Source organism: Ursus maritimus, unplaced genomic scaffold (genome assembly GCF_017311325.1).
Source record: "Ursus maritimus isolate PB19 unplaced genomic scaffold, ASM1731132v1 scaffold_3, whole genome shotgun sequence".
Lineage (NCBI taxonomy): Eukaryota > Metazoa > Chordata > Mammalia > Carnivora > Ursidae > Ursus > Ursus maritimus.
In genome coordinates, this window is record NW_024425563.1 from 47,759,065 (window position 1) to 47,783,736 (window position 24,672).

The following is a 24,672-nucleotide window of genomic DNA, read 5'->3' on the forward strand; positions in this document are numbered from 1 at the left end:
CCGAGAATGCGGGGCTTCAAGCAGACAAAGAGTCTGCCCCAAAGCCGGCCGGCTTTGTGCAGGAGGGGTGGTTGCCGAGACCAAAGATGTGTGTGCGCGTGGGGGTGGGGGGTGTCAACGGGGTGTGTTTCTTTCTTCGGGTAAGCTCCAAACAAACCACTACACGGAGAGGGCAAAAGCAAGTAGAGGCCACGGGCGCGGCGGCCGCTGCGTGGGCCGCTCTCCTTGTCGACTGTTCGACTGTTCGCGGCGCCTGCGGAGACTGTGAGTTCGGGAATGGTCGTCAGGCGGAGATCTGCGTTGAGGAAAACTTGTCTCGCCGCCTTGCAGTTTCTCCCATCCTTCTGCCTTTCCTTGGCAAGAGGGAAGTTACTGCCTTTCGAATGTGTAGACCGTCGCAGGCAATGGGTCTCCTCCGTTCCTTTAGCCGGGCTGATGCTCTGTTCTTCCAACAGGAAAAGCACGGGTCTTCCAGGTCTCTGCGTTTGCTTTTCCTATTGGAAACAAGAGAAAACTCTTTAAAATTCTTTTCAAGTTCTGGCTTAATTTGTTCTCTTAGTTTGGGAATGCAGGGAGGTAATTACTGTGGTTTATTACCTTGTAAAAGATCCATAAATTTCGTGCCTGTTTGGGGGAGGGGCTGCAGGAATAGCTTTCGGAAGCTTGGTATGAAGGACTGGGTTTGCTTTGTTCTTTCAGGAATTATTTATTTTAAAAAGTTTTCTGAGTTTTTGTTTTCTATTCCCTAGGCCTCTGTCTTCCCTAAAATTTGCTCCCCAAATAGATACCAGGTTGTTAATTAATTGCAACATGCTATTCAGCAACACTCTAAGGCTTATATGGTGTTCTGGATACAATTATTATTTTATCAGATGGAAAGTAAACAGGGTAATAGTAAAGCTGGGTTACGTTCTCAGCTATTGTATGACCATTTATATCAAGTATAGGTGGAGTGTTTCAGGAATTTGCAAATCAGGGTGTACCTATGATTTGCATCTCTGTACACAACAGAACCATTGCATGTATACATAGTTGCGGGAGTTATAGACCATGTGTATAAAATTATATATACATCCATATGCCTCCAGAGAATTTGGAGCCCATTTGTACTGCAGCTGCACCCACAGGAAATATCTCATGTTAAATAATGATCTATAACCTCCACAAAAAAAAAAAAAAAAAAGGTGGGCTAAGCGGGCCTTACCTGATGCTAAGTAGCAAAACCACTACAGTTAACTAAAGGGGAAAAAAATGTTAAGTGTATTTTTGACAGAGAAATCAGATTGCAGTGTTTGAATACAGATATATCTAATCTGCCAACAGCCTTGCAAATATTGACTAAAGCTCTGTATCCTTGCTCACGTGCTCCTTCCAACACAACTTTCCACCTATTTTGGCTCTGGTGAAATGGATCCAGGGCATGTGTCCCCAGCACTGGTCAGGTTGGGGCCTGGAGGAGTAAGTGGAAAGGGACTGGCAGCTGAGGTTCCCCAGCCTGGGCCTCCGTACTTGAGCACCTCTAGCCTCATTCTCTGGAGGGGAACTTTAAAAGGCCCGTAGCCTTGCTCAAGGAGACTTGGTTTCAGAGTGGTGAGGGAGGGCTCTCGGCTGCTGGTTGCCTGGTGGCCTGCCCAGACCAAGGTCTCTCTTAGGGAAGCCGTTTTCACCTCAAAAGTTAAATTTCCTTTGACTTCCTCCGATTTTTCCCTTCACATCCCACCAAATCACCCCATTCCAACCCAAGTCGTTAATGTTAATTGTTAAACAGCAGTTGGAGCATTAACTGGGCTGTTAATAGCGGCAAGGAGGCTCCTGGCTAGAGCTGAGATGCCGCCATTGGGCCTTGCTGGCGTTAAGGCATTTCTCCGAAGCAGTACCGAATACTTCTCCCATTGATTTATGGCCTCGGAGTTTCGATTTGCTCCAGACTGTTCTGAGAGTTCTGAAGGGGGCCCCTTCTCATCTTTGAGTTGAAGTCTCTGCAGAAACTTTGGCTGGGGGAGAGGGTAGTTTGCCAGCAATTTGGCAATACTTCCAGGTCCTTTCTAGGCTATCAGGAGAGTTCAGTGTGAAATATTTGGCACTGGTGTGGAAGGAGGGGTGCATAAGGGGAGCAGAGGACAATGTATTAGTGGTCTGAATCCTTAGGGGACAGGAGAGTGCTTTTTGGGTACCAGCCTTTGGTCCTATCCCCCACCCCCATACCTAAGAGAAGCAAGTTTTCACTTTGGGTTCTCACTTTCCAGCTTGTGACTTGGGTCAGAGTTGGGACAGTTCACAGAGAGGTTCTCTCCTAGCTCTACCACAGACAGAACTTTGTTGGAATACTGCCACCAGCATAGGCCAGGGCTCACTTCCAAGGGATTAGGTCTCCTCTTTTATTGCCCTTCTGATTTGGACGCCCCCATGACCAGGCCCCCTTACTGAGGGCCTTACATTCTCACCAGGTCCCTGCAGGGGAGGAGGGGAGGGGCAGAATCATGCACAGCCTCCTGCAGCTGCTATAAGTGACCCCTCACACTTAGAGAGGCCTAGCCAGCTGAAGATCCACTCTAAAGAAAGAAAAGAATAAGGCGTGAGGATCTCACCCCTTCCAAGAGCACTCCCAAAGTTTGGAAACTAAGACCTGAAAAGAGGAACTTTTTAGTTAGCTCCTGAGAGGGTGAGGTGTTAAAATCAGTGGACAGTGTCACCAAGCAGAAATCAGGAGTAGAACAGGGGGCTTATTTGTTTCAGCCAGGTTCTTCCGGAGCAGAGTTGGTCCAGTTCATTTTCTGTTGGCGGACTGACTTGTCTTAGAGGTGGGTGGACAGACCCATGTGCAAAGAAGGTCCCAGGTTATCTTGTAGTTTAATTCAAGTGATGCCAGTAAAGTCTGGTTGTATATATATGTATTTTTTTTCTCTTACAGAGTCAATTAGATCATTTCCCCTTACATTTTCCATTGTTAGAAGCCTATACTTTCATGTACCACTCCCGCTATGCACTGAGGAAATGCGTAAGTGTAGGTTTAGCCGGGGCACTGAGTCCCTCCATATCTTGCAAAACCCTGACCACCACTCTAGAGCTAAGCACCTCTTTCCTAGAGGACTCCCAATGAACAAAATCAGTTGGACTTGGAGGAGATGCTTTAGCCTTTTGTCAGGTAATTTGGGTCCTTTTTGGTTTCTCCAGTGGTGTGGTGTATGGTGTGGGTGTTAGCAAACTCCATACAATGGCGGGCCATGAGGGGGTCCACCAACTAAGCCAGTCATTACTGGGTTTTCTTCTGGAAACAAGGCCTGGGCTTTGCTTTTTGACGCACTGGCTAGTGGGACAGGGGAGACTAGAGTGCTTGGGTGTGTAGGCTTCGGCTTGTCTGTAAGTGGAAGACTACAGAAAGTTACATGGACTCTAAGAATGGGGACAGCATTGCTGATCTCTTCTGTTTGAATCATTTGTAAAGAAATGTAAGTGGAGATAAGTGGCCTAGTATGGCACATGTTGGGGGGGATGCCCCCATTGTCCTACTGCCCTGGACAAAACTCTTCCCCACTGCTGGCCAAGGTTCCCCGCTTCCCCTCCCCCAAAGCTGAATGTTCTGCTTGGAAACCTAGTCCCGTCAGTGATTCCCTATTTCAAATAAAAGGATTTAAGTTGACGTATGACCACGTGAGCACATAATACAGCGCATTATTGTGGCATTTGGAGCGGAGACCCGGGCGGGCTTCGCCTGTGATTACGTTTTCTAGATTCTCTACAGAGCGAGAGCCTTTTTCCCCCACCCCCACGCACCCACCTCCTCCTTCTCCTTCCCCTTCTCCGGAGAGCGCTCTCCTAGCGGGTTGCAGTTTTCAGTGCTCATGGAGCAGTTCTGGGCGAGCTAGCCGATGGGACTCGAGGCCACACCAGGAGGATGGAATTTGTTTTAAGGTATTTCCGCTGATTGTTCATATCTAGAGTGAGTTATGGCTGTGAGAGACAAAGGTCAGGCGAGGAGACCCTGGTTCACCGACAGGACCCTCAGCCCCTCTCTTCCTTTGTTTCTCTTGTAGAACCGAAACCGTTTGAAAGATCCCCAGTAGCGCCTCAGACTGAGTTTAATTCCCTGGAAAGTGTTGGGGGGTATAAAGGCAAGGGCACTTGGGGGCTACGCGGTAAGCCCGGTGGCCTCCAGCGCTCAGGCGGCTTTGTCCACTGCAGCGGGCTTGAGTCCCAGGAGCTGAGCCCCAGGCGGAGGGAGGGTCCTGAAGCGCGGGTTCAGGCCGCGGTGGCCCGCGCTGCGCTCGCTCGGCGAGACTGCCTGGAGGGGGTGGGGGCTGGGTGGATGGGAAGGGGACTCGCTCCCGGGTTGGTCGCGTTTGCGGGCGGCCGGGGACGGGGAGGTAGGGCTGACCGGGGCAGCCGGAGCAGCTGGGAGAGGGAAATCAATGAGTGTGTAGATGCGCTGCCATTTTATTGATGATGCTTCGGGCCACTTTGTTCAGTGCTGGGTTGTAGGATGCGATTTCCCACACGCGGGACCAAAGGTGCCAGACCCGGAGGACGCGCCATTGTTTCCCCAGCACCCTCTCTACCCGGGTAGGGGTGGACGAAGGACAGCTCAGACCTAGGAGCCGCTTAGGGTGGGGGTAAGCGTGCCGGACGCCCAGAAGCTCTGTTAGTCTAAATTTCGGAGAGAAGGAGGGAGCCAGACCTGGGCTTGGGCTTCATATTGTGCATGGCCTGGACACCCCATTGTAACACACCCAGCCGGCTCGCGGAGTTTTAAGCACTGGCTAGTGCGCCCTGGGCTAGAGAGAATTCCAGAGGCAGAGTCCACAGAAAGCACAGGCAGACATGTCTCGGGCTTCCGACCCCAGAAACAGCACTGTAGCCAGGAAAGAGGCAGATGAGAGTTAAACTGTGATTCCAAATTACTGGGCAAGCCCGCGGTAATTGCACTTTGGAGACCCGGCGCTCCTGGGAAGGATGAAAACTCCCTGAAAAGGTGAAGGAAACTTAGCTTTCCTCTGCTCTTGGCGATCTTGGAGTGGAGGAAAGAGGTGTCTACAAGGAGTCAGGAATCAGATTTGCCCGTGGCTTTAAAAAAAAATCTTATTTCTTTCTGTACTTGAAAAAAAAAAAAATCAAATCAAGCTTCCCCTACTTGAGTGGGATTTACATCCCCAGAACGGAAGGGCTGCTTCTACCCTCCCCCGCTGCCGGCCTCCGTGCCAACCGTGTTTAACTGAGGCCGTTTCAAGTGCTCTAAAACACCCCTTGGAAATAAAATGTAAGCTTTAATTGCTGTTCAATTACTTGTCAGCATTTCATATGATTTATGACCCAGTTCTGGCGCATTTTTGACCCAGTTAAAGACTCATAAATAATATAGTTTCGCTAGAAAGAATGAGAGAGGGAATAGAGGTTTGTTAAAAGCATCTTTTTATTGTCACTTCAGTGCCAGCAAGTGGAATAAATATCCAGGGATGGACTCTCAAACTGGTTCTGTATAAAAGTGTGCACAGTGAGAGGAAACCCATAGTCCAGTTTATAGAGCACCAGTTGGTTTTTCCTTCGTGGAAAGAGCTAAAGGCACTCCGTTATAGCTAACTATGGCTATAAAAAACAGGCTAGTCCCCTTTTACCCTCAAAATGCCCGCCTCGCCCTCACAGGCAAGTGTATTTCCTCATTAATTTTCCTCCCCATTCCTGGATTCCGATGCCTCTTTTTGCCTCACCTTTCTCCCTGGCTGCACAGACAGCTTCGGATCGACCCCAGGCCCTCCCAGACATGTTCTCCAGGAGGCCCCTGTAAAGGGTAGAGAGGCACAAACACACCTTTGCTGTTCAGATATTTTTGTAGTGCTGAGAAAATGTTTTCTTCTAGTCCCCCTGGGTAAGACATCAGGGAGCACAGGGACGGGGGGGGGGGGGGGGGGGTTGGAGGAGCCAAGGGGTCCTCTCCACAAAGAAAACCTCAGTGGTTTTGGCTGAGCAGGGCTAATGGCTGCGGGATCTGCCTAGAAAGGGAACCACAGAGGCAGCGGTGGGTCATTTCTGGCAGTGGAAATCGACAGGCAATATTTTTCTCTTAAAAAACAATAATAAATGAAAAACCTTCAGCAATCATAAATTATTATTTTTAATCACCTCGCCTGCCATGCTCCAAAAGCCAGTCCTGTGGATTTCAGCAGAGAGGCCCAAATCCCGGAGGTCTACATGCCAGGACGGCAGACCCTAGACTTGAGGTCAGAGTCCCATTTCTGCCTGCTGCAGCTAGCCGCCCAGAAGCGACCTAGTCTGGGATCGGCAGAGACCCCGTCCCGACCTCCTGCCCCAGCTTTCCCTCGGCTCCTGCGGCTCCTCGGGTCCAGTCCCAGCATTTTGCCCCGCACAGTCTTGGTGCCGGTGAAAAGGTATGCACCCCGGATGCCCCAGCCCTCACCTCGGTGCCCTCGGCCCTCTTGGCCCAGGAGGTCCCCTCCCTTGGCAGGTTCTCACGGAAAGCTGGCCTTCCCTGCAGCTGGCTTAGCTGAGAAGGCGGTGAGAGTCGTGTCAGCAGTTTGGAGGAGAAAGTGCGGGTTGATTATTGACCCACGCCTTCTTTCTTCAAATGCCACATCCGACCCGGCCGGTTTGAAGGGAAAATGCAGCCGAGCGGATTTTTGCGGCGGCTCTCACCTCCTACGCCGCCCGGCTCCCCCTTTCAAGTTTGGCTGCCGCAATATGCCATAAGGAGCAAGTGTTTGCTGTTTTGTGCTCTGTTTACAGCTTTGGGGCGCCGAGTCATAAATCTTGCCCAGCCATAAATGACAAAAACCATTGGTATGCATGAGGCCACCCTGGCCAGGAGTGCTTTTTGATTTCTCCCTTTTCCCTTGGCTTTGTTTTTGCTCTAAGGTGACACTTTGGCTCCCTGACAGTTTAAACATACTACTTATATTTTTAACACCTTCCTTTGAGAAGGACTGGCCGTTGACACCTTGGAATTGCACGAAAGCTCCATTTCTCTTTTTGCCACACACATACCCTTGCAGAGTTCACTTCTGAATCTGGAGAGTTGAGGGAGGCATTAGAAGGGGGGAAGTCCATCCTCCTTAAAGTTGTGGCAATATTACCGGGCACACTCAGGCCTTTCCTCTGCTTAGAGTCCCTGTATACCACTAATTGGGAGGGGGGAACATCATAGACATTGTTGGCGTTGGGGTCAGAGTTTTACCTGTCTTTTCCTGTGAGTGAGCTGCCTGTCTGTACTGGGAAATGGGCACAGAAGAGCTGGAGACCCAGGTTTCTAGGCACTTCAGTGTGTACCTGAGCCCAGAGCAACCCATTTCACTGCCTGGACTTACGTGCATTTCCCCCAGGCTACTTCCCTCCTGGCTGCCAGGATTTTAAGGGTTTCTGACTAAAAATATAACCAAGACAGCCCAGTTGGCTCTTGGGGAGGTCTCTTGAGAAAGGAAGCCCTACCCCTTCCCCCCAAGGATTGCTTTGAGGTTCTCAGATTGGGGGTGACAGATGCGGTAAAGTGCCCAAAGTCTGGAGAACTCTTCTCCTGGTTCTCTTTCCCCTTGCACCCCAACTGGAAGTGTCCAGGGCAGAGGTTAGGTGGTTTCTCAAATGGATTCCTAAGAAATAGAGCCCGGCTAGAGAGCCCCTTTGTGAGAGCCGTTTGTCCTCATTAGCATAATTTTCCTGGACTTTAGTGACGCCTAGAAGCGAGGAGAGGGAGGGCGTTGGGGGCTGGGGGGAGGCTGCCCTCCTCCCGCCGCCGCCGCCGCCGCCGCCGAGTTCCCCCTCTCGCTCCTGTCCCTCCCCTCGCCTCAGCCCCATCCCCCACGCCGCCCCGCGCTTCCCCAGCCGCCTCGGCCTCCCCTCCCGCCCGCCCCTAGCACCCCCCACCGCACCCCCCGACCAGACGCTGCTCCGCGTGTAATATTCATAAGAAACATACCCAAGTCGGTGCCACTAGCCCAGGCAGAGCAGTGCGCCGCGCTAGCGCTTATCTCCGGGCCGCGGCTGCTGCCCTCGGGAAGGGCAGGGGGCGGGGGTGTGGGGGAGGGGTGGGAGGGTGGGGTGGGTGGGAGGGGGGGTCCAAGCCGCCCCAGTCCGCCCTGGGCGAGCCGTGCCGGAGCAGCGAAGCCGCCACGCTCTGCTCCGCGGCGTCCGGGCCTTGGGGTCTCCCTCCCGCCCGCCGTCTCGGCTGATGCTGAGGGTCGGTGCCCATCCCGTGCCTAGGGGACCCGGCCGGGCGGCCGAGCCGGGCCGGGGGCCGGAGCCCGAGCCCGAGCCCGAGCCTGCGCTCGCGGCGCTCGTCAGAAGTTAAGGTAAGCAGGGCCACAACCGGCCGCTCTCAGCGCTGAATGGCGGAGTTTACGTCTCGGTGATTTATGGCTGCAGACTTAAATCTCGGTTCAAGAAGAGTTCACAAGCCGGAGCTTCCTTCCCGGCAGTGACTGATACCCTTACACTTCGAGTTCAGGCCGCTTTCCCATCCCCGCCCCCACCTCTTCCCTCTCCCTAGCCCAGCCCCAACTTTTCTGGGTTGGGGAGGGAGGGAGGGGTGGGCAAGGGGACACGGGAGCTTTTGCCCGATATTCCCGCTTAAAGTCGGGGTGAGGGCAGGCTGAGGAAGGGGCGGGAGTAGAAAGACGGAGCGGTGTCTGAAGGAAGGAGGTTGAATTTGGGCAGATCTTCCAGAAAGACAATAGGGCTTGCTTTCTGCACTCAATTTAGCCTCCTCAACTCTCTTTCAGCTCTTGCACCTGGGGGTTATTGTCCAGAAACAGATCTTTTCGGAGGAATCTCCTCCCATCCCCAGCCCTTGCTTGGGGGGGGGGGGGTGGCGGGTGCAAAGCAAGTTTCCAGACTGGCAGATCTCCAACTTCTTTACTAGGTTGCAAACTTTGGGGGCTGGGGTGGGGGCAGGAGGGGAGCAATGTGTGGGCCCCACGGTGGTTGTCTTCTGACCTCAAACAATAGGAAGGACTTTGGTGGGATCTCCGAGGTGAATTCATATTTTCAGTTTATGGGGGCTGTTGTATGCTCTTTGGTTTTTCATGGTATTTTTGTTATTTACAAGACAACGCACAACTTGATGAAAAGACTTAAGTAAGTAGCAGGCCAATATAGCTTGTGAGAATGGATTAGCAAGTCACTTGAAGTGTTGCACGTTCAAAATCACCTTAATTTTGTTTTATCTAATATCTTTGTGTTCAAGTGTCTGGAGTAATTTTCTTAACCTGACATTTTATTTTACACAAGCCTAGTATCTTAAAATTTTATAATGGCACACATTAACACTGCCAAATGTAATAGGAACTGTTTTCAGTGAAAGAACAGGAAACTGAGACTTTCAATTGCTGTTCAGTTTTAAATTTTATTTTATTCCCTATTTATTTTCGATCATGGGATCTGTAGCTTCCTATCTATTTCCAAAATAGAAACAATACTCCAGGGCTCGAGATCATGCACAGTAACTTGGATAAGGGAAGATGTAATTGTTAATTGAGGTTCTGGAAAATTAATTGTGCTTGTTTTCCAGATGTTGGTCAGATTGTTGGTTTAATAACGAAATCCAAAGAAGCCCATTATTAAAAACAAAATTGTAATCATCTGTGGGTAGATGGTGTTTTCCAGTTAACAAAGTGTCTGCTATTCCTAGAGAACTTGAATGACTCCAGGACTCAAATATACATAGTTGGGGCATGAACTAACCCTTTTTCTTCATGAATTTGTCATTGTATTTTTTTCTTAAACAGAGAGACTGTCATTCTCTGTGTGTATGTGTGTGTGTATACATATATAAACACACTCACATGGAACTTTTCTCAGCTGAGAACCAGAGATTGACCATGCAAAGGCTGAAAACAAAAATAAAACATAGATTTCACTTCTGCAAACTGCTTTCTAAATAATAAAATTTTTAAAAGGGTTGAGAAGGCTTTCAGTTGCTTTTAAGATTCCCGTGGTTGACCTTTTACGTGGTGTTTCTGAAGCAGGTAAATAGGCCAAATAACAAATATCAACAACAGCGGCACACAAAGATCAGGGAACTCTGGCAGGATTTTATGGCTTGTGCTTCCATCCCTCGTCCGGAGCCAAATGACCCCCATACATCAAATTACATAGCAGTTTCTAAGACAGAACCTATTATCGTTAAGTTGGAAGGAGAGTTCAAGCCGTGGTCATGGAGATGAACGCTGGTTTTTCAGGTTCCTGGTGGGTTGTTTTTTTTCTCTAATCCATCATGTTTTAACAGGTAGAATTTGATAGTTGCCCTGAATAACAGCACCTCAGAAAGTCCAAGGCAGTAGGGTCTGGGGACCTTCTCTAACGGGGAAGAGGTGGGAGTGGCTTGCTGGGTCATGCCTGAGAAATAAGGAAAGGAGTAAAGAACTGTCCAGGATTTGAGTTTGACTTGCTGGAGCGAGTGTTGTTGTTGGTCCCTTCCCACACAGGATGTTCCTTCTAAACTTTTTCTCTCCCCTTCTTGGCCACAAGGGGCTTATTTGGAAGAGGTAGGTCATATCCCTGCACAAGGGTAGATTAACTGCCTAACAGCTCAGCTTCTGAAATCCGTCGGGGTAGAGTAGGGCAATTGCCTGAAAATTTTTTGTGCATACCTCTCTTGGGTGCTGGAAGATTCAAGAAGGGACTGGATGGGAAGTCACCCCGCGTCAGGGCTCTTTTGTCAAATATCAGTCCTAAAGCGAGGACTGGAGAACAAACTGGCAACCTACGCTCCCCTTTGCCCCCTTGCCCCTTCCCCAAGATCCTGAGAGGCAAGGAGTCGCGGGTCCCGCCGGACGAGGCCAAAGAGCTGAGATGAAGGGACACCCCAAGTTCCTCTTTCTCTGGAAAAGGATTCCAGCCCTGTTTCTTTCTAGCCCATCAGTATCAGCCTTTCTTCTTTTGGACTCCAGCTCTGGAGACCCGGCTTCCAGCCCTCGCTTACTCTTCTCCTCTCTCCCCGGAAAACCCCCCAACTCCAGACGCAAGTTAAGCAAATATTTGTAGCTGCCAGTAAATTCCAGCGGCTTTTTATAGCGCGGCTCTCTGCGCCCGGGGCCAAGTCGTGCTGCTAAATATTGCTGACCACTTTTTCTTTTATGGCTTTCATGTCACTTAGCTATTGAGAGTAAGATGGATTTGCGCGGAGCCCTCACCGCGCTGCGATTCTCGCCCCCCAGGTCTGCGCGGGGCGGCCATTGGCGGCGGAGCGTCACGTGACCGCGGGGGCGTGCCAATGTGCGCCCTCACGGGTGTCAAGCCCCTGTCAGAGTGTGCGATCAAGATTGTGAAACAACGCGATGCAAAAAGCGACCTACTACGACAGCTCCGCGATCTACGGTGGCTACCCCTACCAGGCAGCCAACGGGTTCGCTTATAATGCCAGTCAGCAGCCGTACCCGGCGTCCGCGGCACTGGGCGCTGATGGCGAGTACCACCGACCAGCCTGTTCACTCCAGTCGCCCGCCAGCGCCGGGGGCCACCCCAAGGCGCATGAGCTGAGCGAGGCGTGTCTGCGCACCCTGAGCGGCCCGCCCAGCCAACCCCCAGGCCTGGGCGAGCCACCCCTGGCCCCGCCGCCGCCCCAGGCCGCGCCCCCAGCTCCACAGCAGCCTCAACCCCCGCCGCAGCCTCCAGCCCCCGCTCCTGCCGCGCCCCCTCCCCCCTCTTCGGTGTCCCCACCTCAGAATGCCAGCAGCAACCCCACTCCCGCCAGCGCAGCCAAGAGCCCCCTACTCAACTCACCCACCGTGGCCAAACAAATCTTCCCCTGGATGAAAGAGTCTCGGCAAAACACAAAGCAGAAAACCAGCGGCTCCAGCTCAGGTAAAGCGGTGCCTTCTGGAGGAGGGTCCTCCGGCCTGGCTCCCGCCCCCCTCTCCCAGCCATCTCCGCCACAGCCAGCATGGTCTGGGAGCGCTGGAACATTTTCAAGAATTAACTGCTCCTTCTCCTTCACTGGGGGGGTGACAGGACTCTGTGTGACCATGAAGCCCTGATGGGAGTCTCTCTTGACTTCTCCAAGAGCAGGTGGGGCCTAGTGAGTTTGGAATCCCTTCTTACTCCACTCTTGGAGTTAGGACCTTTGGGCACAACAGACCTGAGCTGTACTCTCTCTTTTAGCACAATTCCTCATTTCTAATGAAACAGTGACATCCACTCCACAATGAAATGTGGCAAAGTAAAAGCAGGCCTAGTCACCATTCCAAATGAGAATCAATGCTTTGCTTATAAATAGAGCCAATTTGTAATTTTTGCTCCAGTAGATGGAGTGGCTGCCTTACCTCTGGGAAGGCCCTACTCAGACTTAGTACAATGAAGGCAGCCAGAGATCTCCTGGGGGAGGGGATTTGGACTTCTCATGCTAATAGGAACCACATGGGCCTCCAGGAACTAGACTAGAGGACAGGCCCTGGGTCTTGGGCTTCCCAGCATCTTGGTTACCGTTTCCCCTGCCTTCTCCAGTTGGCAGTACTCTGCTCTGAGCCTGAGCATCTGGGACCCTCCAGAGTCAAGATTTGGGAGGAGGAGGGGAGGATAGGAGGGCAGATTAGTGGATGGAAATGCGGAACGCTGCTTGATGACATGAAGAACCCTAATTAATAGGACCCAGCATTAGGGGCCTGGGTCATCCCACCATAAATTGGTACTTTCAGTGGGATCTCTTTCTTTGGGCAAAGAAGGCCTTCCAGATCGGGGCTTCCACTCTGCCCATCTCCACTGGGTAGACTAAATTAGTGGCCAGTTGAGGCAACTGTCCAATCCTTCAGTCAGACAGTGAAAAAGGGAAAGGTTTATTGAGTGTATATTAGGTGCCCCACATTCCAGTTACTGTGAAGGGAATGAAGATGGGAGACCTGCCCACAGGGAGCTTGTAGTCTGATAGGCCTGAAGGATGAAATGATTCAGAAAGTGAAGAGCTCCAGGACAGAAATACAGACCAGGAAGGCAAACTGGGGTTCTGCTTTTCTGTTCTTAACCTCTCTGCGCTTAGGGAAGCTTATGACTTGCAACTTGACTGAATGAGGGGCTAGCTACCCAGCTGCTGGCACCGTTTCCCCACCAGGACAGAGGGCAGCACCTAGTTCCTCATCCCCTTTTCTGGGCCCTGACAGAGGGATCTTGGGGCCTGGAGCAAGGAGGGGCCTGGCGGGGTCAGGGGCTAGGCGGGGCTTGGGGCAGCCCCTGATGGCTCTCTTCCTCTGTCCTTTGCTCTCTCCTCTGTCCTCGCAGGGGAGAGCTGCGCTGGCGACAAGAGCCCGCCTGGGCAGGCGTCGTCCAAACGGGCGCGCACCGCCTACACGAGCGCGCAGCTGGTGGAGCTGGAGAAGGAATTCCACTTCAACCGCTACCTGTGCCGGCCGCGCCGGGTGGAGATGGCCAACCTGCTGAACCTCACCGAGCGCCAGATCAAGATCTGGTTCCAGAATCGCCGCATGAAGTACAAGAAGGATCAGAAGGGCAAGGGCATGCTGACGTCATCAGGGGGTCAGTCCCCAAGTCGCAGCCCCGTGCCCCCGGGCGCGGGCGGCTATCTGAACTCTATGCATTCGCTGGTCAACAGCGTCCCATATGAGCCCCAGTCGCCCCCGCCTTTCTCCAAGCCTCCCCAGGGCGCCTATGGGCTGCCCCCCGCCTCCTACCCCGCACCCCTGCCAAGCTGCGCGCCCCCACCGCCCCCACAGAAGCGCTACACCGCGGCGGGGGCGGGGGGTACGCCCGACTATGACCCACACGCGCATGGCCTGCAGGGCAACGGCAGCTATGGGACCCCACACTTACAGGGAAGCCCCGTCTTCGTGGGGGGCAGCTATGTGGAGCCCATGAGCAACTCTGGGCCTGCCCTCTTTGGCCTAACTCACCTCCCCCACATGGACTACGGGGGTGCTGGGCCGCTGGGCAGCGGCCACCATCACGGGCCCGGGCCAGGGGAGCCGCACCCCACCTACACGGACCTTACCGCCCACCATCCTTCTCAGGGAAGAATTCAGGAAGCCCCCAAGCTCACCCACCTGTGATGGTGGGCTCGGGGCTGCGCGCCAGGAGAGACCCCCGCTGCCCCCACCTTTCTTCTACGTTTACTTTTTTGTTGTTGTTTTAAGGTTCTTCCTGCCCTCCCTTTTTTCTCCTCTGCCCCCTCTACCTTCCCCCCACCCCGTTTTGTTTTCTTTGGTAAGGCGTTTTTATAGTTTATGTGACGTAGCAATCTTGGTTGCTGGAATGGCTGTCAGTATCAGTAGCTATGTTTATCTCCTCCCACCCCTCGCTCGGCCACTGGCCCTGCATCCTTTACCTTCTCTACTCTTTGATCAGAAACAGGGTATATGAACAAATTTTCTAGCCGAGTTCTTCAATGTGAATTTGTTCGTACATTATGGCTCCCGAGGGGAAGCAATTACTTTTTTTTTTTTAATTTTTAGGGTTTTTTTTTTTAATTGCACTTCTTGTTAAGAGCGAGAAAAAAAAAAATCAAAGGCGCTTTGAAACAGGGGCTCCCTGTGCAAGGATGACTAAGTGTACGTCTTTCCGTGTGTGTATGCTGGTGAACAGTCAGATTTATTTATATTTTTTTTGCAAGCATTGAATAATCTAAGTTTTAAATATTATTTATCCCCATCCGTTCGTATTTATATTAAAGAAATTCTGTACCCTGATTGTTCAGAAGGTTTCTTGGGCCTTTTGTTCAATAATGTATTGGCGTACATAGAAAAATTTTTTATTTGAAAGGGAAATATAATTCCTTTATAAAAACGGTAATGATGCAATAATACCAGAGAGGATCCAGCTTTTGAAAACAGTGATTTAGGTTTTAACATCCGGCGAAACTGAAAAAAACAAAAAACAAAAAAAACAAAAAAAACAATCTGTAAACGTGGAAAATGCTAGATTTGTTTTGAGAGTTCTACATTCCTTGCTGCTCACATTCTGAGAAACTAAACAAAAAAATAAATAAATAAAGTTTTTATTCTGAATAATATCCGTGTTCAGAAGGGGTTCTTTGGCCGAAGATGGGGGTCTGCGTGAAATTCAGGCAGAGGCGAACTAGCTGAGCAGGCCGCGGCAAGCCTTCCAGCTCCGGAGTGGGGGCCTGGCCCGGCGGCTCGCCTGGGAGCACGGCGAATTCTTGCGAAGGCTGCGAGAGCTCCCGGAGGCGGGCAGCTCTGGAAACGCCGAGCGCCAGCCCGCTGGGCTGCCTGATTCCCAGCTGCCACGGAGGGGCCTGCGCTGGCGCAGGGGCTGCGGACTGCTGAGTGCGGGAGAAACAAAAGGCCGCCAGCCCGAAGCGCGGCGGGGACGCACAGGTGCCCGAGAGGCCCCGCTGGGGAGTAAGGCAGGGCTGTCTTCTCCAAGACGTTCCTCCTGGTCAAAGCGGACCGGCCAAGGCTTTAAACCCTGGGAATCGTCAGCCGCGCGGAGGATGCCGAGCATTTTCTGGACCAACCGGACTGTCTGTGGATGCTTTTCGGTCTCATCGCTCCAGGAGGAAAGAATCACTCCTAAAATCCCCACTGAGAGCTCGAAGGAGACAGAGCTTTACCCAGGTCTCCAGCAAAAGAAAGGCTGACCTCCCAGGAGCCTCCCGGGAGCCCTTCCCTGGACTGCTTGAGTCCCAGCTTCATCTTCATCCTGGAATTTAGGATTTGGCATCCCCTGGATTTATTTCCTCTCCTTCATCCCTCCTCACTGTCCTTTTATGGCCCCAGGGGGAGGAGGAGAGAGAAAGGAGATTGGTATCTTTCTAATAAAAATGCAATTTTATAAGTACTTCTTTCATTTGATGCTGCAGGAGCTAAGCATTACATTTCGACTCCTGGATTTAAGATAGGGCTGCCTACTGACTGGCTGGCAGACGCAAAAGCAGGCACAGGAAAGGGAAATATTTTTATTTTCATATTAAAGAATTGCTTGGAGAAGGAACCGAATTCAGAAAGTGAAAACCTCAGAAACTGTATCCCTATCAACACCCCCTTTCTAAATTGGAAGTGAGAAACCACCTGCGTCTCGGGATCAGAAGCATCTGATGTGAGAAATAAATCCTCCTTCTCCCTGGATTGTATCTTTCAGAGACGGAGGTGAAAAATGTCGCCATTTTGTTTGCAATCCAAAATATCCATCATCATGGCCTCTATCTTTCCCCTGAGAAGCTCCCTCAGATGGTCTTTAGAAAGAGGCACTGGAGCCATTTGGGGGTATCTCCTGGGTCCCCAGGAGCTGCTTTTAGGGAAACTTCTCACATTTTAAGAAAAAGAAAAAAGGCTCATAAGGTGCAAAGCCAGGCAGCTATAGAGACCTGGGTGTTTATCTCACAGCCTGAGATACGTCTCCCACATCTGTTCTGGGGCTCTTGATACACATATATATTTCTTTATTTTTAAAGAGTTTGGGCTATGGAAGGAGTAGACTTGCTCCCCTCCCCACCCCAACCTCCCTGCCGAAATATGGCGCACCTCAGAAATCCAGAGGCTGGAAAACCAGTCTTTGTGAGGACCGGAGCTTCCGCCCTTGTGGTTGTTCAGATCTACTGAGCAGGCTGAGTAACCACAGAAGTCTTCTATAAGTAAAAATTTTACAGAAGTGTATAAAATTACCCGGTAAGATAAGGTACAATGGAGAGAGTGCGAGAGAGAGAGAGAGAGAGAGAGAGAGAGAGAGAAAACAGGAGCGCACAAGCGCTATCCATTCACAGAGGAAAATCTTTCAGAGATACCACTATTTGAACCCATTTCTAAAACCTACTGTTTAGCTGAGAGGGGACTGGTTTGGAGGCATCCTCCTTCCCTCAGGGCACAGATTTTTAAATGAGATTCCAATATGATTTCCCATATCTTGGCAGTCAAAACATTCATTTTAGGTTTCAAAGAAAAAATAATTGATCTCACCTCCAGCTTCAAAGATATTAAAAATAAGTCCTCATTAAAATATTCCTGAGTTAAAGTAATAGATTTGGGGAAGATTTCAGTGTTGAATGGTTAAAGAAAAGGGTTTGCTTCCAGATGGTATTTGAATTAAGGCCGCTGAGGCGAGCAGAAAGCTCTCACCCACGCAGCCCCTGACAAAGCCTCAGCGATATGGGGGCAGCGCTGCTCCCTCTCCATAACTCCCCCTCCCCTTAGCCCCTCAATATTACTTCTGGTAAAAACAAATGCCAAAGCCACTATCCCAGAATGTGCAAAAGCACCTTTCCTAAAAGCAGCCTTATAACTCTTCCTGCTGCCCAAAAGATATCTTTAAAAAGACTAGTTTTCCTTGTTTACTTGCGTTTCCTGCTCTCCTCTTTGCTCGGCCACATTTGATCTTGGAAAGAGCTCGAAGCTGAAATGTGTTCTTAAGGGCCAGAAGCTGTCAAGGCTTTTGGTGAGCAAGATTGATCGCACCCAGACTTCCTTCAGAGCTTTGTTTGGAATAAAAGCAAGAAAACTGAAAAACCTCGCATTTTCCAAAATAGCATCTCTATCTGTAAGGCGATGTTCTGGGCTAGGCAGTGATGGAGGCCACTTTATATCTAATTTCCACCCAAGCCCCCTTTGATGCCGGCCTCAGAAATGGAGTCCTAGCCTTGTGCCGTGGTCGGCCTTTCTTGTTTTCTACGTAGATTTTTTCTCCCTCACCAACCTCTCTCTCCCTGGCCATCAGAATGATTTATTTTCCTGCCATGGATGCCTGCCGGCCTGGGGGAGTCTGATCACTTGGTCCATTTCAAAAGAAGCAAAAGCGAATCATCCTCCTCGGGGTTTGAGGGAAAAGAGATACCCTCAGATTTCTCTTTCAGCCTCCTCCCCTCTTTCTGGCTTGGTGGATTTTTAAAAAGTTATTGTTTGGTACCTAAAGGTGTTATCTTTTGAACCCTCCAGCACAGTCCAAGATGTCCTCAGTCTCAAGTCTCCGAATTGGAAAAAAAGAGAGCGTGAACAGAGAAAAAGAGAACCTTCCTAATTCCTCCTGAGGTTGCCCTCTCTCACCTGCGGTGCTGTTTCCCACAGCAGAACCTGAGTGCAAACATCCCTGGTGGCCCAGGAGCGGAAAGGTGCGGCAGGCAGTTTGGGCTGCCAGGGAACACGCATTGCATCTGAACCCACAAGCCCCCAGTCAGAGCGACAAGGACCAGGAGAAGAAGGAGAGGAAGAGAAAAGGGAAAAAAAGAGAGAGGAACAAGCGCCTTCTCCCTCCCTGCTGCTAACTTCCAACAGACTTCCTGGAAATCAGAAATACTCACCGCACCCGAGCCCTATGGGTATGAAACCTAGAATGCCAGGAGCCGCAGGAGCCTGCTCGGGGTGGCATTGCTTTGGTTGGCCGCCGCCCTGGCTACAGGGATTTGGACACATGGACCTGGGGTTGTTGTCTCGCTTGGCACATGCATCTATCTTTCTCGAGCCACTCTTGAAAAGTTGATGGCACAGGAAGGTTGGGAAGCTTCAAGAGCCGCCTCCCGTCTTCCGCTTCCCTCTGGAGCCAGATGCAAGGCAGCCTTGGAAAAGCCGGCTAACAATGGGCTGGGGTCCGGGTCTGGGGGCGAGGACTCCAAGCTGGGCTTTGGGGGGGGGGCGAGGGCATGCGGGAGGGGTTTGGGGAAGGAGAGGTAGATAGAAGTGAGAGGGAAGGGGAGAGGGGAGAAGAGGGAGAAAGAGGAAAAGAGGGAAAGACAGAGAGGAAGGAAAACAAGGATCACTTCTGAGATCCAGGAACTGGTTTTAGAAACGGTGGAGGAGGAAAAGGGAAATAAAAGAGGGAAGACCCCAAAATGAATCCTCTCTTTTCTGTGTCTCCTCTCTCTCCTTCTCCTTCTCTCTCTCTCTCTCTCCCCCTCTCCCTCTCTCCCTCCCTCCCTCCCTCCTTCCCTCTCTCTTTCTTCTCCCTGTCTCCTCTCCCCTCTCCCTCTGCTCCTTCCTCCTGCCTTAGCAGAACTTATGTGGCTGGGATGCGGGGCTCTCGGGTGTCAAAACTTTGAAGATTAATGGATTACTTTGTTAATGACTGCAGGCGTCAGACTGAGGTGCTTAAATGATTTGTGAGGTGCGAGGCGTCTTCCCGACAGTCCCAAACAATGCGCGGAGTGTGCGGGGGAGGCAGAGGGCGGCCGCCGGCGGGCCCGGCAGCAGGGCTCACGCTCGCACACACTCACACTCCACACACTCCCAGGCGCACACACCCGATCTATGCCGATCAGGAGGCAGGCAGGCACCCTCGCCCCCACGCACTCCCGGGCATCCCCACCCACACCCACATATATGTATTTTTACCCTGAAAAAAGTGTAAATAAAGCCTCGCTGGCCCCCAATGAGGCGTTCCTTCCCGACTTTTTTGGATCAATCAAACAGACAGTGGCTTCTTTTGATTAAAGCCCAAATTGTCATTGGGCAGAAGCAATCATGTGACAGCCAATTCGGTCCAATTTCAACCTTGTCTCCATGAATTCAATAGTTTAATAGTAGCGCGGTCCCCATACGGCTGTAATCAGTGAATTAGAAAAAAAACACCCCAGCAGCGATCTTCTATGATAGATTTTTTTTTCCTCTGCTCTCGCCTTTTTCCTGGGCCTTGCCCCCCCAAAGCCCCTCCAGAAGAGGGAACTTTTTCTCCGAGGGGGCTCCAAGGAGAAGGCCATGAATTACGAATTTGAGCGAGAGATTGGTTTTATCAATAGCCAGCCGTCGCTCGCTGAGTGCCTGACATCTTTTCCCCCTGTCGCTGATACATTTCAAAGTTCATCAATCAAGACCTCGACGCTTTCACACTCGACACTGATTCCTCCTCCTTTTGAGCAGACCATTCCCAGCCTGAACCCGGGCAGTCACCCTCGCCACGGCGCTGGCGGCCGCCCCAAGCCGAGCCCCGCGGGCAGCCGGGGCAGCCCAGTGCCCGCCGGCGCCCTGCAGCCGCCCGAGTACCCCTGGATGAAGGAGAAGAAGGCGGCCAAGAAAACCGCGCTGCCGCCCGCCTCCGCCGCCGCCGCCGCCGCCACCGGCCCTGCCTGCCTCAGCCACAAAGGTCAGTCCAAAGACTTGGCCCCAGGTCCCGGGACCCTTTTCCCCTCCTGGGCTGCCCGGGGAGCGGTTATGGGGGAGGGGAGCGTGGGCTGGGAGAGAAGGGGGAGAGAGGGAGAGATGCTTGGCTGCCTTCCCTTCCCCTGTGGGCTCAGGAGTGGGTTTGATGGAGAGAAAAGGGATCCTGCGCTGCACAATGAGACACACATATATTTTTAAGAAGAGGGGGGTGAAAACTTTCCCTAACTTGTGTAATGTGGGATGATTTATTTGAGTTGGAACTGACCTCCTCTTGTCTAGTTGTCCTAGAGTTTGGCTTTTTGACAGTAATGAAGAGTGATAGATCGCTCTTGCTCAGCTAAGCAGCTGATGCATTAATTATAAATTGTGGTGTGGCTAATATAAAGTTTGCTCCCGGATGGAGAGGTTGGGGGGAGCCACAGGCAGGAATTGGATGGAGGTGGAAGAGATGGGGTCTCCCCGGGCTGGGCTCCCAGGAAAGGCAGCACAATAGCTCTCCTGCATCCAGGGGCGGCCATTTTGTTGCAGTTGATCTTTTCTGCTATATTTATTCTCCAGTGGAATAACCCCGCTCGGACCCCTCCACCTCCAACTGTGCGTGTGTCTCTTGTTGGTTTCCCTTTCCGCAGAATCCCTGGAAATCGCCGATGGCAGCGGCGGGGGCTCGCGGCGCCTGAGAACTGCTTACACCAACACGCAGCTTTTAGAGCTGGAAAAAGAATTTCATTTCAACAAGTACCTTTGCAGACCCCGAAGGGTGGAAATTGCGGCGCTGCTGGATTTGACTGAGAGACAAGTGAAAGTGTGGTTTCAGAACCGGAGGATGAAGCACAAGAGGCAGACCCAGTGCAAGGAGAACCAAAACAGCGAAGGGAAATTTAAAAGCCTCGAAGACTCTGAGAAAGTGGAGGAGGACGAGGAGGAGAAGTCGCTCTTTGAGCAAGCCCTCAGCGTCTCCGGGGCCCTTCTGGAGAGGGAAGGTTACACTTTTCAGCAAAATGCCCTCTCTCAGCAGCAGGCTCCCAATGGACACAATGGCGACTCCCAAAGTTTCCCAGTTTCGCCTTTAACCAGCAATGAGAAAAATCTGAAACATTTTCAGCACCAGTCACCCACTGTTTCTAACTGCTTGTCAACAATGGGCCAGAACTGTGGCTCTGGCCTAAACAATGACAGTCCCGAGGCCCTCGAGGTCCCCTCTTTGCAGGACTTTAACGTTTTTTCCGCAGATTCCTGCCTGCAGCTTTCAGACGCAGTCTCGCCCAGTTTGCCAGGTTCCCTCGACAGTCCCGTAGATATTTCAGCTGACAGCTTTGACTTTTTTACAGACACACTCACCACAATCGACTTGCAGCATCTGAATTACTAAAAACATTAAAGCAAAACAAAGCATCACAAAACAAAAACCCCTTTCACCAGGTGGTTCGGCCTTCTTTTATTCCTGATTTTTATTTTCTTTTCTTCTTGACCCACCCTGTCTCTCCTCTAAATGTGGAAGATTTTCTGTTTAGTGATTCTCCTGATCCCGTTTCAGAGCCATCTTTTACAGATGATTTCGGAGTTATTTAGTTGTTCTAAATCTAATCCAACGACCCTCTATGTGATTTCCTGAAAGCAATATATGAGGCCTGCAAGAAAGTGATCATATAATTGTATCTTCACTTTCTGTTTATTTTTGTATTACATTAGGATGCATTGTCATGAGTATTTTTGGTAGAATAAATTCTCCTTTGCTATAAGTAGCTTTCTTATTTTTTTCTCCCCTCTCTTTCTCAAGGCTCATAACGGTTTCTTTTTCCTCTTTTAGTCTAACTTGGTAAATAAAATTCTGGTCACAATTCATCTTCTTTTTCAATTTTAATATATTTATTAAGGGGGCGTGTTCAAAGTCTTCAATAGACAACAACAAAAAAGAGAGCCAGAAAATGGTTAGGACTTCTGAGAAGTGCTTCCCCCCCCTTTCCTTCTTTCTTTTTAAAGGGAATGGATTTGGTTTTTCAGTGTAGATGTTCAAGCCATAGATTTAAATTGGTACTAGAAACAGGATTGGGCAGCCTCTGAGTTGGGCCAAGCCCAAGCTTTTGAAAGTGGAGCAATAAAGTGCCTACAGAAACCCCCAACTCCAGGAAGGAGGAACATGGAGTTTCTTTAACAAGCTACCAGTCTTCAGGTCAATAACTAAGTTATCAACAATTCATTTATTTATACACATTTGTTTCAAACATCTACATTCCAACCCCTCCCCCACAATCCCGGAAACATTTTCAGTGTGGTTGATTAGCCTCCCAGCTGTTGATGGGTCCAGGCAAACAGACCTAAAAGGTAGAGAAAAACAAAACAAAACAAAAAAACAAAACAATGGTTACTAGCTGGAAAATGCACTTCAGAAAGGTTTCTTTCCAATCCTCTGGTTCAATCATTCTAGGATTCTTTTTTCAGGGTCAGAAAAATCAATATTTCATTCTTAAATCTGTTTACATGGCAAATAATGGATCATTAAAGCTGTGAAGTCAGGTTACCAAGTTGAGATTTAAAATGGAGAGTTTCTGCGCCCTAGGTTATAAATTAACCCAGTTTCTAGAGAGAGAAAGAGAAAAAGCACTTTAAATGAAATATCAATAAAATGTGATCTAGGGCACGTTACTGGGTTGTTCTGGTTTTTTCCCCCTTCTTACATCTCCCCATGCTGATTTTTCCCTTACTGAGCTCTGCTGTGATGGCTACTTACTTACCGTGAGAAAACGCAGCGTGTAAGCAACATGTGTGGGGGGCGGGTTGATTTAGGAACCCGGCTCTTAACAGCTAAGGCTTGGAAGTTACAATGAAATTGCAATCTTTCTCCATGGGTTTGCACCCTGCCTTCCTCCACCCTTCTGCCCCCTAAATCCTGGCAGCGTTGGAGGCTTGTGAGGACCCCGGTGGGTCTCCAGCCCCAGGCGTGGAGCTGAGCAGGGCGGCCCGGCCGCAGCCAGGGCTGAGCCGCTGCTGTTTGCGATTCGTCCTACGCTCATAAATCAAACGCTTTCTATGAATGAGAATGTCATCAAAGAGATCAATTGCAGGAACACATGCACAAATAAAAATCCTCTTACGTATTTGCCGGGGATCCCCGTCCGAAAGCATTAAGTTAGAAGGCGTTTAGTCATAATTCATTTTTATTGCTCTTTTAAAACAACAGCTTGGCTGAGCCGCGGATGCCATGAACAGCTCCGGGCCTCGGCGGCGTTTTGTCTCCTCCTTGCTCCTTCCCTTTCCAGTAGAAGAGCCCTGAAAGAGGCGCTTTGAGCCCAGCAAGCCGCTTGCAGGCCATCATCTAAAGAGTGACCAAGCTCTCCTTTCGCCCACTCTCCCAGGGCATTAAAAGAGACTTTAGCTCGGGTCGTGGGGCGCTGGCCTACACGCTCAGAAAACCAGGGTCTTCTACAAGGCGGAATGAGCCCCAGGATTTCGTGGGGGTGGGGAAAGAACCGAGCTACGGAAGCCTTACGGGCTCGAGGCCAGAGGAGACTGCCTTTGTAAGCAGCACCGGGAGAGCCGAGCTCTGGGCGGCCAGCCGGGGCGGAGCAGGCTCGGCTGCGAGAGTCCCGCCTGCCGGGAGCCCGGAGCAGTGCGCGGAGGTGGGTCGGTCGCCGGCCCGAGTGCTTGCAAGGGCTTATGTGCAAGTGCATGCATGTGGTCCCAAGAAAAACACCCCCACCCATGCTGGCTCTGGAATGAGGCCCGGAGGGAGGAAGAGAAGTGGAAGGAGTGGAGCGCAAGGGCTGAGAACTTGCAAGAGGAAGGAGAGCGGCTGCGGCCCAGGGCGTCTTTGTGGCTCAAGCCCTGCGGCCAAGGGGGTTGCACAAACCCGGGCTGAAGAAGCCAGCAAAGGGACAGGAATGAGACCAGGGGAAAGAACGTCCTTTGGTTCGGAAAGTAGATCGTCCGCAATGCCAGCACGGACCCTCTCACGTCCTACCTCCTCCCCGACAGGAGCCCCTTCTCTCCCCATCGTTGGAAGCCTGGAGCTCCCACGGAAGCCGCCTCCAGGAGGGCCGCCTTTCCTTTTCCCTTCTCGAAGATGAACGTCCCCAGGTGCTGAAATTGGGGCAGGAGTGACCTTTTCTGTCTGTGCTCTGTTAACCGTGGTTGGGGATGGGTCAAAGGTCACAGAAAAATAGAATTTCAAAAGAAAATGTTTTGGGGGGGGGGAATGTTTCTTCGCTACCGAGGGAATCCGTAGTCAAATGTCTGCAAGAGTTTCCCCTCTTGGGGAGGGGGCAGGTTGGGGGGAGGGAGACTTCTATATATGGAGAACAGAATGCAGAAACCTGAAAGGTTGACTCACACATCTGAAATGTGCCTGCCTCAAGCAAAACTTCCTTATTCTAACTGGGGAGAGAAATTAGAGGGGAGTGGGAACCCCAGCCTCAGATAAATTTTATCTGTCCGATTCCGATGTGGTAAATAGGGTCAGGGAAAATCTATACTGCATTGGCTGCAAAGCTTCTTGGATGATCTCTGATTTCTTTTACCTAAGAATGCATCAATTCTCGGTCTCAGTTTGGCATTTTCTCTCTACAAGCCAAGGGTTGACACCAAACCTAATAGTAAACAGCAATTAACGACCCCGTCAGCATCAGGGTAGGATGAGGGTGATGGAGAACAGGACCCCTGGCCTGGGATGACGCTCACATTTGCACGTGTCTCT

The 24,672-nt window shown here is 51.0% G+C and overlaps 2 protein-coding genes and 1 long non-coding RNA gene across 5 annotated transcripts in view; 2 read left to right on the top strand and 1 right to left on the bottom strand.

The window, feature by feature from the left end:
* HOXA3 (homeobox A3) overlaps nucleotides 1–15,718 on the top strand; it is a 45,812-nt gene extending 30,094 nt beyond the window's left edge. For 2 of the 3 annotated variants that reach the window (XM_040644157.1, XM_040644158.1), the window contains 2 exons: nucleotides 11,157–11,802; nucleotides 13,210–15,718. In XM_040644157.1, the coding sequence (XP_040500091.1) occupies nucleotides 11,277–11,802; nucleotides 13,210–13,994 (1,311 nt within the window). In that variant the 5' untranslated portion in view covers nucleotides 11,157–11,276 and the 3' untranslated portion in view covers nucleotides 13,995–15,718. Of the gene's footprint in view, nucleotides 1–8,106; nucleotides 8,292–11,156; nucleotides 11,803–13,209 lie in introns of those variants that run through there. The other variant, XM_040644159.1, reaches the window with a different exon arrangement.
* Nucleotides 15,719–18,866: 3,148 nt separating this feature from the next.
* Nucleotides 18,867–21,824, top strand: HOXA2 (homeobox A2). Its single transcript, XM_040644165.1, has 2 exons — nucleotides 18,867–19,965; nucleotides 20,612–21,824. The coding sequence occupies exons 1-2, from the start codon at nucleotides 19,581–19,583 to the stop codon at nucleotides 21,349–21,351; spliced, it is 1,125 nt and encodes a 374-aa protein (XP_040500099.1). The 5' UTR covers nucleotides 18,867–19,580; the 3' UTR covers nucleotides 21,352–21,824.
* A 337-nt stretch (nucleotides 21,825–22,161) lies between these two features.
* Nucleotides 22,162–24,672, bottom strand: part of LOC103658918 — a 4,292-nt gene continuing 1,781 nt past the window's right edge. Inside the window, exon 3 of the long non-coding RNA XR_567340.2 lies at nucleotides 22,162–22,297. This is a non-coding gene — a long non-coding RNA (uncharacterized LOC103658918). The remainder of the gene's footprint in view (nucleotides 22,298–24,672) is intronic.